The following is a 19,649-nucleotide window of genomic DNA, read 5'->3' as shown; positions in this document are numbered from 1 at the left end:
TCCATCCACCAATTTCAGTGAATCCCTTGCTTTCCGAGACAGGACCAAGATCTCCTGTTTCATGGACTTCGGGTTTCCCGACCAAGAGGAAAGGATGTTCCATTGGAAAGTCCGAGAAGCCTTGCAAATTGCAGGGTTTCGAAAGTTGCTACCATTTTGCCCAGAAGCTTCATGCACTTCTAAACTGATGGATTCGGTGACTGAAGATATTCGAGTACCAATAAATCGAATGTCTCTGGCTTTTGATTCCAGAAGGAACACTCAATGTAAATGAGTGTCCAGCACCCCTCCCAGAAACTGCAGTCTCTGAGTGGGAATCAAGTGAGACTTTGGAAGAGTCAAAAATCCACCCATGATTCCGTGGGAACTTCTTTGTCACTTCCAGATTTTCCTGCAACTTCTCTGCTGACTCAGGCTTGAACAGCAGGTCGTCCAAGTAAGGAATTATCACAATTCCTTTCAACCCGAGAGCCGCTGCCATAACAACCATCACTTTCATGAATACTCTCGGTGCCGTGGCCAGCCCGAAAGGGAGAGCCTGGAACTGTAAATGCAGATCGCCTATCGTGAAACGCAGCAAAGATTGATGATCTGCGCAGATAGGCACGTGTAGATACGCATCGTGAATGTCCACCGAAGATAAAAACTTTCCTGGTTCCATGCTGAGGAGAACCGCCCTTAGTGATTTCATTTTTAAAATGATCCACCCATAAATGTAGGTTTATGGACTTCAGATTCAGAATAGGTCTGAAAGACCAGTCTGGTTTGGGAACCAAGAAGAAAATGGAATAAAAAACCCTTTCTTCCCATGGTACCGGGATTACCACACCCTTTTCCAGAAGAGATGTCGCCTCCCCAAAAGGGCTTTCCTCAAGCGAGCCTCCTTCGGTAAAGGTGTGGGACGAAATCTCTTCGGAGGTGCTCCTCTGACATATATTCTGTAGCCCTGGGAAACCATATCCTGAACCCAACTGTCCTGAGTGGAGAGTACCCATGCGTCCCCGAACTGTAGTAGGCGACCCCCCCCACTCTGCTCCCAGAACAGAGAGTCTCCAAACCGTCATGAGGAAGGCTTCTCTTCGCCATTGGAAGATAGTTTCTTCGCAAAGGCACTAAAAGGGGATCTTGGAGCCCTACCTTTAGTGGAGGGGAACTTGCCTGTAGTCGATTGTCCGCTGTTGGCTGTACCACCTTGAAAGGAGGAACGAAAAACCCCAAACTTAGAGCTTGCCTGTTTAGCCGCTGGGGTGGGGAGAAAGGTACTCTTTCCCCCCCATGGCTTGCTTAATTATAGACTCTCTAATTCAGATAAAAAAAAAAAAAAAACTCACCATTAAACGCCAAAGCTTCTAAAGACTTCTTGGAGTTACGGTCAGCCTCCCATGCTTTTAAGCCACAAAGCTCTCCTGGCTGCTACAGAAGTGGCCGACACCTTAGATGCCATCTTGATGCCCTCTTCCCCAGCCTCACAAATGTACTCAGCTGCACACTTTAGCTTCTTCGCTAAAACAAAAGCCTCTGTATCAGGTTGAAGTTGAGAGCATAGGGAATCAGCCCAGCGAATCATAGCCTTGGACACCCAGGCCGAAGCAATAATCAGGCGTAGGGTAAATCCCACCCCTTCAAACACTGCCTTTAGGCAGCCTTCCTTTTTTTGTCCACAGGGGCCTTAGAATTCCACACCCCCCCCCCCCCTTTGGACAGGCAACACCGTAGCTTTTGACAATCTTGCCACCGGGGCGTCTACCAGCGGGACCTTATCCCACAATTTAACCTGTTCCTCCGACATAGAATACAGGTTTACAAACTTTTTTGGCATCATAAGCTTTTTATCAGGCGTTTACCACGCTTCCCCAAACAGGTCTTTCATGCCCACATCAGAAGGAAAAGTAACTGCATCTCTGCACCATTTCTTGAACACCCCTAGGTGCTGTATTTTGTCATCCTCTGCAAAATCTAATGTCTGCTTGACAGCTAAGATTAAATCCTCAATACCTGGAGTCGAAGCTTCAAACTCCTCTCTCTGATCCCAAACCATGTCAGCACATTCACACTCTTTCTAAGAATCTAAATTAAGGAGAGGAGGGGTGGATAAAGGGTGCCTGGGGGAAAATGCCTCAGGGACCTTAGTAAATTGTTCCAGGAAAGAATTAATTTTATGAACACTCTGGGCCGTATCCTGAATGGCCTGCAGTAATAATGGGTACCCCTGGGTAGGGGTAATTGAACCCCCTGAAGGATGAGGGGAAGAAAATGGTTTAGGTGACCTAGTCAGCTCATCCCTTTGCCTATTTAACAAGTGCAGTCACAGATCTCCCCAGTGCAGCCGCCCATGCAGGCTCAGGTTGTTCAGACCTCTGGGCTTGGGCACCACAAGGCACAGATTCAAAGCAGGACATAAATACCTATGGTCCATCTGTTCAGATGTTAATTTGACCCCGCAAAACCTGCAGTCCATTAACAAGGCAGCCGCTCCCTCCCCCACTACAGCAGCGCTACATCTTTTTGTCATGATAAACAGACAGTGCACAATGTCAGGCGTTTGCACAAAATAATGTATCAGAGTACTTATCTGTCTGCTGTAAGGACGTACGCGGTCACAAGGGAAAGCGCTGCTTAGAGGAATCTGTAACTCTGCCTGTAGAAGAAAATCCTCCTTCCAGCTTCACACAGACGTGGGGATAAGAGCGCCAGACCAGAGTTGGCAAGAGACCAAGTCTCTGCATCAGCGGTTCGGGAGGCCTCTTTGGCACCCTCCCCCTTACAGCTACTCCCAGAAAGTGTTTCCTCTCCCTACCACTTGGAAGCGCCCAGCAAAGCTGGGCTCATGTCACAGGCATCAACTCCTATAATAGGATTTCTGCCTGTAAACCCACCAAAATGGCGGAGTCATCACGGGGGAGTCAGTCTCCCAAGATCCCCCCCCAGCTGGATCAGGAAACTCCCAGGAGACACCCAAAAGAAGGAGTCAGAGCACTGTGCAGAGAGCGCAGACAGCATCTCTCAGCACGCAGAGAGCTGACAGGATGCGCTTCTGTAGCCTCTGCTGCGCTTTCCACTGTAAACCTGCACTAACTAAGGTGAATATTAATTTAAAAAAAAAAAAAAACCCTAGCTACTCTCAAAACGGCTGCCGACCGCAGCCTTGTCAGCATAGCACCCATTCTGGTGGGTACCTAAAGCGAAACTGAGGAATGCTGGGATGCAGAAGGGAGGAGCCTGCCTCTCAAAGATGTTAGCATAGTTGCCTGGCTCCTGGTGGACCCTCCTACATCCCAAGGTCAAACTGTGTCACCAGGATGGAAGAAAGAGAAATAGGGTTTGGTGCCCTGTATAGCCTACAATTGTAAAGCACAAAAGAACCTGCTGCGCTATATAAGAAATTGTAAATAAATAAATTGTGAGGTAGTCTTGGATAATATAAACTACCACACTTGTTGGGAAAAAAAATAAACATACACACACACACACACACACACACACACACACACACACACACACACACACACACACACACACACACACACAAAATCAAAACACAACTTGTTTTTCATATTTTCTGAGAACATGACCCTTAAGTGTGAGTATGTGGGAGATACAACAAAAACGCACATTTACAGTAAAGAAATTAAAATAAAGCTTACTCATTTGTCCATTGAGGGGGACTATCAGTATGCAATAGCCCTAGTGGATACACTCTTTTTTGGTACTGAAGGACCATTGTTACCCCAGGTGGATGGACTTACTGTAAGTGTGTGCCAACCGTATATATGTAAATACATAGATATCATATTTATATCCATACCTGGAAGCAAGTTAGAGTTGCTCCCCCCCCCAGCTCTATTGGAAGAGCAGAAAACACTCTCATTTCATGGTGATCCACGCAGGTGCCCCTATCAGGCTTGTAGCCCGGAGGCACATGTCTCCATGGCCTCTAGGAGTTACGCCCTTGCTTTATACAGCTCAAGAATGGAGGACAACAGAACGGATTCCTGGTTTTCTCGGCTTTAAATGTCAACCAAAATATATATATATATATATATATATATATATATATATATATATATATATATATATATATATATATATAAAGGGGGTGACGACCGGCACTTGGCACATCAATGGGCAACAGAGGGGTGCCTTCCAGACCTTAGTATAGTGTGGGTATCCAAATCAATGAAGACCAGAGGCGGCACTCACAAAGAGTCAGAAAACGAAATATATTCAAATCATGTGGCAAAACATCACAATAACAACCGTGTCAGCAAAACGTGTGTCGACCGTTTCGAGGCTTGCGCCCCTTCCTCAGGACAGCTGACTGTGCAATAAGGCTTAAACAGCAAATAGTGCAGTGCAGAAAACAACAGTCATAGTAAACATCGTGGTTTAAATAGATAAGCACACTTACGTGGTTGCAGGGGCGCGTTGTACAGCGGGGCTGGCTTCCGGCAGCGTTGTCACGTGACTGCCTTCCAGACCTTAGTATAGTGTGGGTATCCAAATCAATGAAGACCAGAGGCGGCACTCACAAAGAGTCAGAAAACGAAATATATTCAAATCATGTGGCAAAACATCACAATAACAACCGTGTCAGCAAAACGTGTGTCGACCGTTTCGAGGCTTGCGCCCCTTCCTCAGGACAGCTGACTGTGCAATAAGGCTTAAACAGCAAATAGTGCAGTGCAGAAAACAACAGTCATAGTAAACATCGTGGTTTAAATAGATAAGCACACTTACGTGGTTGCAGGGGCGCGTTGTACAGCGGGGCTGGCTTCCGGCAGCGTTGTCACGTGACTACTGAGGTCAGTCCGTTGTCCCGGCAACCCGCCGGCGTCTGCTCCCACTGATCAACGGCAGGTGAAAGTGGTCAATTTCAGAGTGCGTTTCCTGTAATGTATATACAGACGCACAAGTCAGTGAGACATCTAAAGTGCATAGTGCTAGAAAGTGACTGGGTGCTTAAAAACGGGCTTTAAAATCAGGAACACTGCTGTGGACAGGGGTCGCACAAAAATGCAGCGTTATGTATGATTATGTATTATTTAGTATGTTTGGAACCAACATTACTAACATTGTGATCACTGTCCCTTTAAATACGCAAGTATTAATCTGCAATGAGGAGTGATTTCTTTTGTTGTTATAAGCACACTAATGTGATCTAAATATTTAAATTGACCCCTGTCCACAGCAGTGTTCCTGATTTTAAAGCCCGTTTTTAAGCACCCAGTCACTTTCTAGCACTATGCACTTTAGATGTCTCACTGACTTGTGCGTCTGTATATACATTACAGGAAACGCACTCTGAAATTGACCACTTTCACCTGCCGTTGATCAGTGGGAGCAGACGCCGGCGGGTTGCCGGGACAACGGACTGACGTCAGTAGTCACGTGACAACGCTGCCGGAAGCCAGCCCCGCTGTACAACGCGCCCCTGCAACCACGTAAGTGTGCTTATCTATTTAAACCACGATGTTTACTATGACTGTTGTTTTCTGCACTGCACTATTTGCTGTTTAAGCCTTATTGCACAGTCAGCTGTCCTGAGGAAGGGGCGCAAGCCTCGAAACGGTCGACACACGTTTTGCTGACACGGTTGTTATTGTGATGTTTTGCCACATGATTTGAATATATTTCGTTTTCTGACTCTTTGTGAGTGCCGCCTCTGGTCTTCATTGATTTGGATACCCACACTATATATATATATATATATATATATATATATATATATATATATATATATATATATATATATATATATATATATATATATATATATATATATATATATATATATATATATATATATATATATATATATATATATATATATATATATATATATATATATATATATATATATATATATATATATATATATATATATATTTTTTTTATTACAGACCTATACATTTACCAAAAGTTTCTACACACCAGTTTAACAGAAAGATGTCTAATCCTGTCAATTGCACTAGTATTTTTCATGCTAAAAAAAAAAAATCTTTCAAAGACAAAGCAGTCCATGATGTGTCAATGATCAGTTATTTTAGTCAAGAACAGAAAAAAATATCCTTTATTACAATTGGTGTGTCCTACATAGCACAATACACTCTTCTCACATGAGACGTTTTGGGTCAATCTTTTCCAGTTGCACCAATGGCCTTAACTGTTCTGCAAAGCTCCTGACTTCATCAGCTACACTGTCCTGTCCGGCAGGAGCCACGACATTTAGCTCTACCAAATAAGATAGTGACAGTGGCTCAGCTCCTTCAGCATTTCCTACCACTAACACACGAAAGACCTTGTACACTGCAATTTTCATAGCCCCCTTTCGAAACAAATGACCCTTGGCAACAAATTCATGGTCCATCCGAAAGCCCATTTCTTGTAGAAATTCAGGAAGCACTTCTGAAGTAGCAATATCAACACAGTTCCGTACCAAAGTGTGTCTACTCCGATCTCCTGCCTCTGGCTGTCCTAGATAACGTAGATGCCATGGCGTGCCTGGTCGGTCAAGAGGCCGACGGGCACGAAGCACAAAAGGGCTGGCTTGTTGGCCTTTTAGCAAGTACACACTTTCATGGTCGGCAAAAGTCTCAGGCTCCATGTTGTCACATAATCCTCGTAAGCGATGAAGTAGGCTCTCTAAACCTTGGTCAAGTATACTGCCTAAAATTGTGAGGGAAAAAAAAACTTAAAAAAAAAAACAGACCGACACTGATAAGAAACCTAGTTGTGAAAATCTGAACCAAATATATGAAAGAATGCATGCAGAGCCTATTATACCACTATAAGAAAACAATCACTTGCGCAGTTACATCCTTTTTCTGCTGTAGCTCAGCTCTACACAATGACTGGGAACAGAATAGGGAGCAAAATTAGACCAGAAAGCATAAGGAAATTCAGAAGCTTAACCAGTCTGTCTAGATTTTTCAATACATATCCAGCAATACATCTAGCCTGGGTAGTGAGCGAACACAGTTTCCGGTTTTCAAAACTTTAATTAGCAGATGCTTTTTGGGAGGAAATTTCACATGTATAAAACATGTTAGATCTGTGTGATTAATATGTACAGATCTGTCCGGATACATCTTTTCTGCAGTCACACCAAACAGCCCTGTCTTTTACGGAGGATGCATCTTGGCCGCAACTCAATGTAACTAGGATGCACAAGTTGATTTTGCTGATTAGTCTGATATGACACTGGCATATCAGTGTGCCAGATCTCTGTGTCGGTCACACATACAAAAAAAAAACTATAAAACACGTCACACAGATTAATCAGCAGAGGCCTACTTGTGCATCCTAGTAAACACACTTCGAGAAAAAAAAGATTATACCTGAAGTTAGGAGTTGCAGGAGACTGTATTGAGCCTACAGAAGATGTAGGAGGAGACATCTGCATTTCAATTAAGGACAACTTTTTGTGTGTATATTACATAGCAGTTGTTGCTTAATTTGTTTTTAGATTTTCTTATTGCTAGAACACAGCAGCTTTGCTAGTGTTCTGGTTTTAGACACTAAGCCATACAAAAAGAACAGACAAAACATTTTTTTCAATTAAATACATTTCCACCTCCATAGTTTATAAACAGTCCCAAGAAGTAAATTGTCCAACATTTTCTATGTACATACATAAAACATAAGGTGCATACACACACTACGATATCCAGGGCTCTCTCCTCACGTGCTTTTCTTGTAATAGATACAGTTCTGCCACCCTAATACTTACTTCAGTGTTCTGTCCCCTGATGAACTGTCTTTGTTTACCATGTACTGTAATTAGTTATTTCATTGTTCTTTGCTCATTTATGTATAGTTAAGCACTGCGAAGATGATGTGGCCCCATATAAATAAACAATAACAATATCATGCATATTGTGTACGCACTCTATCATTAATGAAAAGTCAGTGTGAGGACGAAATATGCAGTTGAGCACATACAGAATTATTGCACAGAAATGTATTTCTGCACACTACAACATAGTTGTAAAATAAAAAGTCAGCTCTGGCATTAGGAGTGTTACCACTCCATCCCAATGGCATATAATTAGCATTGCATTTTTTTCCCCACATTGCAAATCAATCTTTACTATATTTTAAGATCAGGTCATACATTAGAAAGCCTAATAATTGTTTTAGTTACATTGTCCACAAGAACCTACCATTGTGATAGATGTTCCATTGATACCATAAGATGTTTGATTTGCCAGCCATTTTGAACACCCATCGGGTAATTTGTCCTCTGAATAGTGTTAGGTTTGCTTACCTTACAGTGTTCATGAGCAGTAGTGTAGCTATAATCTGTGCAAGGGGTGTGGTACACATGGTTCCCTGAATGTAGAGACCTACACCTCACACCCTGCAACCATGTTCTTGAATATTTACCTCTCTGTAGTTCTGCACCAGGAAAATTGTGCAGCAGCCATCTCCTGGCAATCTGCACAGTCGAAAAATTGCATGGAATATGTCAGTGGCACCACTTTACCAGGGACATGCAAATTACCAGTAGAGTCTGGCAGGGAACACTCTGTGCCACCAACTAGAGAAGATGGGTCTGGACGTAGATTGCACACAGTCTCCCACATTTCTAAAACACTTCTGCCAGTGTGGTGTCCTGCCGCACAATCAGTCCCTGGAGCAAATACGACAATTTTGGGCCAAGTTCACCCGATTACGGCAATTTGGCACAATAAATCGTGTGAAATTGGCCAAAAATCGCATGTGTGACATTTGATTCGATCCAAGGCGCAGTCCCGTGTGCATCTTACTGGATGCTCATGATCCCCCGGCAGCAGGTGAGCAGTGGCGGCTATTAGAATTTTAAAATAATGTGTCAAATGACTGGCCGGCCTCTGATTGGCTGAGAGCCCTCTCAGTCAATCAGCGGCTGCCTGAAAGGGAGGCTTTAAGATTCCGGAACCAGTCTGCATCCTAACATTGCATCCCTCTTGCAGACTATGTAACTAAATCACTAAATTCATATTTCAAGCATTAAATATGTACAGCAGTTAATACATACAACCTAAGTATACAGTAGCCAAAAAAGTTAAATTCATAAAAACCAGAAAAACCCTGCATACATGACTCGTGCATGTACTTTTTGTAGAAAGTCACCTTGTAACAAATATTCCATCATGTTAATGGTTCCACCTGATACAGGCATTGCGGTCACCGGGGGCGCCTCCATCGCCGCTGCACCGACGCTTGGACCTGAAGCATAAAGAGGTTACACTTTCATGTGAGGCAAGTAAGCCCCTCACAGTCAGAAGCCCCGCTCACTTCTCCACACTCATATTAAAAGCCACCAAAATCTCACCTGACCTCAGTAAATAGGGACGGGATGCGCCTAGCTGTGTCGCTGAAATAAGTACATTCACTCCCAAGGTTCTGTACAGCCGAGCGCAGTAATAAATAATGAGGCCAGAACTACAGATCCCAGAGTGCATCAGGGGCGGGGGTATAGCGTAGCGGACGCTGTTGGATCATGTGATCAGTTTCGGCACTTACCGTCACGTGACGGGATGTGTGGTCTCTTGGAGCGTACTACTACTAATAGTAATGTACTGCTACTAATTTTTAAAGGTTGTTGATCAGACATAAGTGTTCATAGACTGCAAACAGCAGAGCTGATGTCGGGTTTTATCAGTAGCTGCATGTAGAGCAGGGGCTATGTGATGTGCCAGTGGCTGGTGCTGCCATATATAAAAGGAGTTTTCTTATTACAGTACTTATTTATACAGTGCTGTTTGTGCCTTATAGGTTGGATCACTAATACTGCTTTCACATGGCAAAATCATACCTCCCAACATTACCCTCTCCAGGGAGGGACACATTGCTCTGTTTCTGGACTTCCCTCTTAATGTATGATTGCCATCACCTGTTTCACACAATAATTGATAAGAAATGTGCTTCAATACAGGTAATGGCAATCATTAATTAAGGGAGAAGTCCAGAAACATAGCAATGTGTCCCTCCTGGAGAGGGTAATGTTGGGAGGTATGCAAAATGCTGGTTTGCACAGGACTTTGAAACGGGTCAGTCCTGGCGCAAACCACGAGGCTGAAGTTGGCTTCTTATTCGGCCAGCTTCTTATTCGAGCTCCAGCTTCTTATTCAAGCTCCAGCTTCTTATTCAGAACAATCACTTTTACAAGGGTTAATGAATCATGAACCACAAATTTGACTGCAGAAATCAACACAGGGGGGTCACGTACATATGACCCACTAGCAATTTCTTTTGACCAACAAGGTTTTGGGCAGAAATTGGGCACTAAAGTGGGCATGGGTCCCAGAATTCATCATTTTGAATAAGTAGCTGGTGTCCTGCAAGGGTTAAACAGCGTTGGTCAAAAAATATTACACTGGAAAACCGCACAGGGGGGTTACTTACATCTGATCCACTTGCCATTTCTTTTGACCAACAAGGATTTGGGCAGAAATAGGGCACTAAATTGGGCATGGGTGCCAGAATCATCATTTTGAAAAAGTAGCTGGTGTTCTGCAAGGGTTAAACAGCGTTGGTCAAAAAAATCTTACACTTGGAAACCACACAGGGGGGTCACTTACATATGACCCACTTGCCATTTCTTTTGACCAACAAGGATTTGGGCAGAAATAGGGCAGTAAAGTGGGCATGGGTCCCAGAATCATCATTTTGAATAAGTAGCTGGTGTCCTGCAAGGGTTAAACAGCGTTGGTCAAAAAATCTTACACTTGGAATCCACACAGGGGGGTCACTTACATATGACCCACTTGCCATTTCTTTTGACCAACAAGGATTTGGGCAGAAATAGGGCAGTAAAGTGGGCATGGGTCCCAGAATCATCATTTTGAATAAGTAGCTGGTGTCCTGCAAGGGTTAAACAGCGTTGGTCAAAAAATATTACACTGGAAACCCGCACAGGGGGGTCACTTACATATGACCCACTTGCCATTTCTTTTGACCAACAAGGATTTGGGCAGAAATAGGGCACTAAAGTGGGCATGGGTCCCAGAATCATCATTTTGAATAAGTAGCTGGTGTTCTGCAAGGGTTAAACAGCGTTGGTCAAAAAATCTTACACTTGGAATCCACACAGGGGGGTCACTTACATATGACCCATTTGCCATTTCTTTTGACCAACAAGGATTTGGGCAGAAATAGGGCAGTAAAGTGGGCATGGGTCCCAGAATCATCATTTTGAATAAGTAGCTGGTGTCCTGCAAGGGTTAAACAGCGTTGGTCAAAAAATATTACACTGGAAACCCGCACAGGGGGGTCACTTACATATGACCCACTTGCCATTTCTTTTGACCAACAAGGATTTGGGCAGAAATAGGGCACTAAAGTGGGCATGGGTCCCAGAATCATCATTTTGAATAAGTAGCTGGTGTTCTGCAAGGGTTAAACAGCGTTGGTCAAAAAATCTTACACTTGGAATCCACACAGGGGGGTCACTTACATATGACCCATTTGCCATTTCTTTTGACCAACAAGGATTTGGGCAGAAATAGGGCAGTAAAGTGGGCATGGGTCCCAGAATCATCATTTTGAATAAGTAGCTGGTGTCCTGCAAGGGTTAAACAGCGTTGGTCAAAAAATATTACACTGGAAACCCGCACAGGGGGGTCACTTACATATGACCCACTTGCCATTTCTTTTGACCAACAAGGATTTGGGCAGTAATAGGGCAGTAAAGTGGGCATGGGTCACAGATGTCATTATTTTGAATAAGTAGCTGGTGTCCTGCAAGGGTTAAACAGTGTTGGTCAAAACATATTACACTTGAAACCCACACAGGGGGGTTGCCTACATATGACCCACTTGCAATTTCTTTTGACCAACAATGATTTGGGCAGAAAATGGGCACAAAAATGGGCATGGGTCCCAGATATCATTTTGAATAAGTAGCTGGTGTCCTGCAAGGGTTAAACAGCGTTGGTCAAATAATATTACACTGGAAACCCGCACAGGGTGGTCACTTACATATGACCCACTTGCCATTTCTTTTGACCAACAAGGATTTGGGCAGAAATAGGGCACTAAAGTGGGCATGGGTCCCAGAATCATCATTTTGAATAAGTAGCTGGTGTTCTGCAAGGGTTAAACAGCGTTGGTCAAAAAATCTTACACTTGGAATCCACACAGGGGGGTCACTTACATATGACCCACTTGCCATTTCTTTTGACCAACAAGGATTTGGGCAGAAATAGGGCAGTAAAGTGGGCATGGGTCTCAGAATCATCATTTTGAATTAGTAGCTGGTGTCCTGCAAGGGTTAAACAGCGTTGGTCAAAAAATATTACACTGGAAACCCGCACAGGGGGGTCACTTACATATGACCCACTTGCCATTTCTTTTGACCAACAAGGATTTGGGCAGTAATAGGGCAGTAAAGTGGGCATGGGTCACAGATTTCATTATTTTGAATAAGTAGCTGGTGTCCTGCAAGGGTTAAACAGTGTTGGTCAAAACATATTACACTTGAAACACACACTGGGGGGTTGCCTACATATGACCCACTTGCAATTTCTTTTGACCAACAATGATTTGGGCAGAAAATGGGCACAAAATGGGCATGGGTCCCAGATATCATTTTGAATAAGTAGCTGGTGTCCTGCAAGGGTTAAACAGCGTTGGTCAACAAATATTACACTGGAAACCCGCACAGGGGGGTCACTTACATATGACCCACTTGCCATTTCTTTTGACCAACAAGGATTTGGGCAGTAATAGGGCAGTAAAGTGGGCATGGGTCACAGATGTCATTATTTTGAATAAGTAGCTGGTGTCCTGCAAGGGTTAAACAGCGTTGGTCAAAAAATATTACACTGGAAACCCGCACAGGGGGGTCACTTACATATGACCCACTTGCCATTTCTTTTGACCAACAAGGATTTGGGCAGAAAATGGGCACAAAAATGGGCATGGGTCCCAGATATCATTTTGAATAAGTAGCTGGTGTCCTGCAAGGGTTAAACAGCGTTGGTCAAAAAATATTACTCTGGAAACCCGCACAGGGGGGTCACTTACATATGACCCACTTGCCATTTCTTTTGACCAACAAGGATTTGGGCTGAAATAGGGCACTAAAGTGGGCATGGGTCACAGAATCATCATTTTGAATAAGTAGCTGGTGTTCTGCAAGGGTTAAACAGCGTTGGTCAACAAATATTACACTGGAAACCCGCACAGGGGGGTCACTTACATATGACCCACTTGCCATTTCTTTTGACCAACAAGGATTTGGGCAGAAATAATGCAGTAAAGTGGGCATGGTTCCCAGAATCATCATTTTGAATAAGTAGCTGGTGTCCTGCAAGGGTTAAACAGCGTTGGTCAAAAAATATTACACTGGAAACCCGCACAGGGGGGTCACTTACATATGACCCACTTGCCATTTCTTTTGACCAACAAGGATTTGGGCAGTAATAGGGCAGTAAAGTGGGCATAGGTCACAGATGTCATTATTTTGAATAAGTAGCTGGTGTTCTGCAAGGATTAAACAGCGTTGGTCAAAAAATTGTACACTTGAAATTCACACAGGGGGGTCACTTCATTTCTTTTGAGCAACGCTGTTTAACCCTTGCAGGACACCAGCTACTTATTCAAAATAATGACATCTGTGACCCATGCCCACTTTACTGCCCTATTACTGCCCAAATCCTTGTTGGTCAAAAGAAATGGCAAGTGGGTCATATGTAAGTGACCCCCCTGTGCGGGTTTCCAGTGTAATATTTGTTGACCAACGCTGTTTAACCCTTGCAGAACACCAGCTACTTATTCAAAATGATGATACTGGGACCCATGCCCACTTTAGTGCCCTATTTCTGCCCAAATCCTTGTTGGTCAAAAGAAATGGCAAGTGGGTCATATGTAAGTGACCCCCCTGTGCGGGTTTCCAGTGTAATATTTTTTGACCAACGCTGTTTAACACTTGCAGGACACCAGCTACTTATTCAAAATTATATCTGGGACCCATGCCCATTTTTGTGCCCATTTTCTGCCCAAATCATTGTTGGTCAAAAGAAATTGCAAGTGGGTCATATGTAGGTAACCCACCTGTATGGGTTTCAAGTGTAATATGTTTTGACCAACACTGTTTAACCCTTGCAGGACACCAGCTACTTATTCAAAATAATGACATCTGTGACCCATGCCCACTTTACTGCCCTATTACTGCCCAAATCCTTGTTGGTCAAAAGAAATGGCAAGTGGGTCATATGTAAGTGACCCCCCTGTGCGGGTTTCCAGTGTAATATTTTTTGACCAACGCTGTTTAACCCTTGCAGGACACCAGCTACTTATTCAAAATGATGATTCTGGGACCCATGCCCACTTTACTGCCCTATTTCTGCCCAAATCCTTGTTGGTCAAAAGAAATGGCAAGTGGGTCATATGTAAGTGACCCCCCTGTGTGGATTCCAAGTGTAATATTTTTTGACCAACGCTGTTTAACCCTTGCAGGACACCAGCTATTTATTCAAAATTATGATTCTGTGACCCATGCCCACTTTAGTGCCCTATTTCTGCCCAAATCCTTGTTGGTCAAAAGAAATGGCAAGTGGGTCATATGTAAGTGACCCCCCTGTGCGGGTTTCCAGTGTAATATTTTTTGACCAACGCTGTTTAACCCTTGCAGAACACCAGCTACTTATTCAAAATTATGATTCTGTGACCCATGCCCACTTTAGTGCCCTATTTCTGCCCAAATCCTTGTTGGTCAAAAGAAATGGCAAGTGGGTCATATGTAAGTGACCCCCCTGTGCGGGTTTCCAGTGTAATATTTTTTGACCAACGCTGTTTAACCCTTGCAGGACACCAGCTACTTATTCAAAATGATATCTGGGACCCATGCCCATTTTTGTGCCCATTTTCTGCCCAAATCATTGTTGGTCAAAAGAAATTGCAAGTGGGTCATATGTAGGCAACCCCCCTGTATGGGTTTCAAGTGTAATATGTTTTGACCAACACTGTTTAACCCTTGCAGGACACCAGCTACTTATTCAAAATAATGACATCTGTGACCCATGCCCACTTTACTGCCCTATTTCTGCCCAAATCCTTGTTGGTCAAAAGAAATGGCAAGTGGGTCATATGTAAGTGACCCCCCTGTGCGGGTTTCCAGTGTAATATTTGTTGACCAACGCTGTTTAACCCTTGCAGAACACCAGTTACTTATTCAAAATTATGATTCTGTGACCCATGCCCACTTTAGTGCCCTATTTCTGCCCAAATCCTTGTTGGTCAAAAGAAATGGCAAGTGGGTCATATGTAAGTGACCCCCCTGTGCGGGTTTCCAGTGTAATATTTTTTGACCAACGCTGTTTAACCCTTGCAGGACACCAGCTACTTATTCAAAATTATGATTCTGGGACCCATGCCCACTTTACTGCCCTATTTCTGCCAAAATCATTGTTGGTCAAATGAAATGGCAAGTGGGTCATATGTAGGCAACCCCCCTGTATGGGTTTCAAGTGTAATATGTTTTGAACAACACTGTTTAACCCTTGCAGGACACCAGCTACTTATTCAAAATAATGACATCTGTGACCCATGCCCACTTTACTGCCCTATTTCTGCCCAAATCCTTGTTGGTCAAAAGAAATGGCAAGTGGGTTTTATGTAAGTGACCCCCCTGTGTGGATTCCAAGTGTAATATTTTTTGACCAACGCTGTTTAACCCTTGCAGGACACCAGCTACTTATTCAAAATGATGATTCTGGGACCCATGCCCACTTTAGTGCCCTATTTCTGCCCAAATCCTTGTTGGTCAAAAGAAATGGCAAGTGGGTCATATGTAAGTGACCCCCCTGTGCGGGTTTCCAGTGTAATATTTTTTGACCAACGCTGTTTAACCCTTGCAGGACACCAGCTACTTATTCAAAATTATGATTCTGGGACCCATGCCCACTTTACTGCCCTATTTCTGCCAAAATCATTGTTGGTCAAATGAAATGGCAAGTGGGTCATATGTAGGCAACCCCCCTGTATGGGTTTCAAGTGTAATATGTTTTGAACAACACTGTTTAACCCTTGCAGGACACCAGCTACTTATTCAAAATAATGACATCTGTGACCCATGCCCACTTTACTGCCCTATTTCTGCCCAAATCCTTGTTGGTCAAAAGAAATGGCAAGTGGGTTTTATGTAAGTGACCCCCCTGTGTGGATTCCAAGTGTAATATTTTTTGACCAACGCTGTTTAACCCTTGCAGGACACCAGCTACTTATTCAAAATGATGATTCTGGGACCCATGCCCACTTTACTGCTCCATTTCTGCCAAAATCCTTGTTGGTCAAAAGAAATGGCAAGTGGGTCATATGTAAGTGACCCCCCTGTGTGGATTCCAAGTGTAATATTTTTTGACCAACGCTGTTTAACCCTTGCAGGACACCAGCTATTTATTCAAAATTATGATTCTGTGACCCATGCCCACTTTAGTGCCCTATTTCTGCCCAAATCCTTGTTGGTCAAAAGAAATGGCAAGTGGGTCATATGTAAGTGACCCCCCTGTGCGGGTTTCCAGTGTAATATTTTTTGACCAACGCTGTTTAACCCTTGCAGAACACCAGCTACTTATTCAAAATTATGATTCTGTGACCCATGCCCACTTTAGTGCCCTATTTCTGCCCAAATCCTTGTTGGTCAAAAGAAATGGCAAGTAGGTCATATGTAAGTGACCCCCCTGTGCGGGTTTCCAGTGTAATATTTTTTGACCAACGCTGTTTAACCCTTGCAGGACACCAGCTACTTATTCAAAATGATGATTCTGGGACCCATGCCCACTTTACTGCCCTATTTCTGCCAAAATCATTGTTGGTCAAAAGAAATGGCAAGTGGGTCATATGTAAGTGACCCCCCTGTGTGGATTCCAAGTGTAAGATTTTTTGACCAACGCTGTTTAACCCTTGCAGAACACCAGCTACTTATTCAAAATGATGATTCTGGGACCCATGCCCACTTTAGTGCCCTATTTCTGCCCAAATCCTTGTTGGTCAAAAGAAATGGCAAGTGGGTCATATGTAAGTGACCCCCCTGTGCGGGTTTCCAGTGTAATATTTTTTGACCAACGCTGTTTAACCCTTGCAGGACACCAGCTACTTATTCAAAATGATATCTGGGACCCATGCCCATTTTTGTGCCCATTTTCTGCCCAAATCATTGTTGGTCAAAAGAAATTGCAAGTGGGTCATATGTAGGCAACCCCCCTGTATGGGTTTCAAGTGTAATATGTTTTGACCAACACTGTTTAACCCTTGCAGGACACCAGCTACTTATTCAAAATAATGACATCTGTGACCCATGCCCACTTTACTGCCCTATTTCTGCCCAAATCCTTGTTGGTCAAAAGAAATGGCAAGTGGGTCATATGTAAGTGACCCCCCTGTGCGGGTTTCCAGTGTAATATTTGTTGACCAACGCTGTTTAACCCTTGCAGAACACCAGTTACTTATTCAAAATTATGATTCTGTGACCCATGCCCACTTTAGTGCCCTATTTCTGCCCAAATCCTTGTTGGTCAAAAGAAATGGCAAGTGGGTCATATGTAAGTGACCCCCCTGTGCGGGTTTCCAGTGTAATATTTTTTGACCAACGCTGTTTAACCCTTGCAGGACACCAGCTACTTATTCAAAATAATGACATCTGTGACCCATGCCCACTTTACTGCCCTATTTCTGCCCAAATCCTTGTTGGTCAAAAGAAATGGCAAGTGGGTTTTATGTAAGTGACCCCCCTGTGTGGATTCCAAGTGTAATATTTTTTGACCAACGCTGTTTAACCCTTGCAGGACACCAGCTACTTATTCAAAATGATGATTCTGGGACCCATGCCCACTTTACTGCTCCATTTCTGCCAAAATCCTTGTTGGTCAAAAGAAATGGCAAGTGGGTCATATGTAAGTGACCCCCCTGTGCGGGTTTCCAGTGTAATATTTGTTGACCAATGCTGTTTAACCCTTGCAGAACACCAGCTACTTATTCAAAATTATGATTCTGTGACCCATGCCCACTTTAGTGCCCTAATTCTGCCCAAATCCTTGTTGGTCAAAAGAAATGGCAAGTGGGTCATATGTAAGTGACCCCCCTGTGCGGGTTTCCAGTGTAATATTTTTTGACCAACGCTGTTTAACCCTTGCAGGACACCAGCTACTTATTCAAATTGATATCTGGGACCCATGCCCACTTTACTGCCCTATTTCTGCCCAAATCCTTGTTGGTCAAAAGAAATGGCAAGTGGGTCATATGTAGGCAACCCCCCTGTGTGGGTTTTAAGTGTAATATGTTTTGACCAACACTGTTTAACCCTTGCAGGACACCAGCTACTTATTCAAAATAATGACATCTGGGACCTATGCCCACTTTACTGCCCTATTTCTGCCCAAATCCTTGTTGGTCAAAAGAAATGGCAAGTGGGTCATATGTAAGTGACCCCCCTGTGTGGGTTTCCAATGTAATATTTGTTGACCAATGCTGTTTAACCCTTGCAGAACACCAGCTACTTATTCAAAATGATGATTCTGGGACCCATGCCCACTTTAGTGCCCTATTTCTGTCCAAATCCTTGTTGGTCAAAAGAAATGGCAAGTGGGTCATATGTAAGTGACCCCCCTGTGTGGGTTTCCAGTGTAATATTTTTTGACCAACGCTGTTTAACCCTTGCAGGACACCAGCTACTTATTCAAAATGATGATTCTGAGACCCATGCCCACTCTAGTGCCCTATTTCTGCCCAAATCCTTGTTGGTCAAAAGAAATGGCAAGTGGGTCATATGTATGTGACCCCCCTGTGCGGGTTTCCAGTGTAATATTTTTTGACCAACGCTGTTTAACCCTTGCAGGACACCAGCTACTTATTCAAAATTATGATTCTGGGACCCATGCCCACTTTACTGCCCTATTTCTGCCCAAATCCTTGTTGGTCAAAAGAAATGGCAAGTGGGTCATATGTAAGTGACCCCCCTGTGCGGGTTTCCAGTGAAATATTTTTTGACCAACGCTGTTTAACCCTTGCAGGACACCAGCTACTTATTCAAAATGATATCTGGGACCCATGCCCATTTTTGTGCCCATTTTCTGCCCAAATCATTGTTGGTCAAAAGAAATTGCAAGTGGGTCATATGTAGGCAACCCCCCTGTATGGGTTTCAAGTGTAATATGTTTTGACCAACACTGTTTAACCCTTGCAGGACACCAGCTACTTATTCAAAATAATGACATCTGTGACCCATGCCCACTTTACTGCCCTATTTCTGCCCAAATCCTTGTTGGTCAAAAGAAATGGCAAGTGGTTCTTATGTAAGTGACCCCCCTGTGTGGATTCCAAGTGTAATATTTTTTGACCAACGCTGTTTAACCCTTGCAGGACACCAGCTACTTATTCAAAATGATGATTCTGGGACCCATGCCCACTTTACTGCCCTATTTCTGCCCAAATCCTTGTTGGTCAAAAGAAATGGCAAGTGGGTCATATGTAAGTGACCCCCCTGTGCGGGTTTCCAGTGTAATATTTGTTGACCAACGCTGTTTAACCCTTGCAGAACATCAGCTACTTATTCAAAATTATGATTCTGTGACCCATGCCCACTTTAGTGCACTATTTCTGCCCAAATCCTTGTTGGTCAAAAGAAATGGCAAGTGGGTCATATGTAAGTGACCCCCCTGTGCGGG

The 19,649-nt window shown here is 43.5% G+C and overlaps 1 protein-coding gene across 2 annotated transcripts; it reads right to left on the bottom strand.

The window, feature by feature from the left end:
- Positions 1 to 6,025: 6,025 nt before the first annotated feature.
- MED18 (mediator complex subunit 18) lies at positions 6,026 to 9,468 on the bottom strand. Of its 2 annotated transcripts, none has more exons than XM_083173329.1 (3): positions 9,317 to 9,468; positions 9,115 to 9,210; positions 6,026 to 6,666 (listed from the first exon to the last, which is right to left on the bottom strand). In XM_083173329.1, the coding sequence occupies exons 1-3, from the start codon at positions 9,444 to 9,446 to the stop codon at positions 6,113 to 6,115; spliced, it is 780 nt and encodes a 259-aa protein (XP_083029455.1). In that variant the 5' UTR covers positions 9,447 to 9,468; the 3' UTR covers positions 6,026 to 6,112. The 2 variants fall into 2 exon arrangements, with proteins under 2 accessions (XP_083029455.1, XP_083029456.1); XM_083173330.1 differs by having other exon boundaries at positions 9,322 to 9,449.
- Positions 9,469 to 19,649: the final 10,181 nt, after the last annotated feature.

Source organism: Crinia signifera, chromosome 2 (genome assembly GCF_055691185.1).
Source record: "Crinia signifera chromosome 2, ASM5569118v1, whole genome shotgun sequence".
Classification (NCBI taxonomy): Eukaryota; Metazoa; Chordata; class Amphibia; order Anura; family Myobatrachidae; genus Crinia; species Crinia signifera.
The sequence above is the reverse complement of the archived record's forward strand: the minus strand, read 5'-3'. Positions and strand labels throughout refer to the sequence as shown.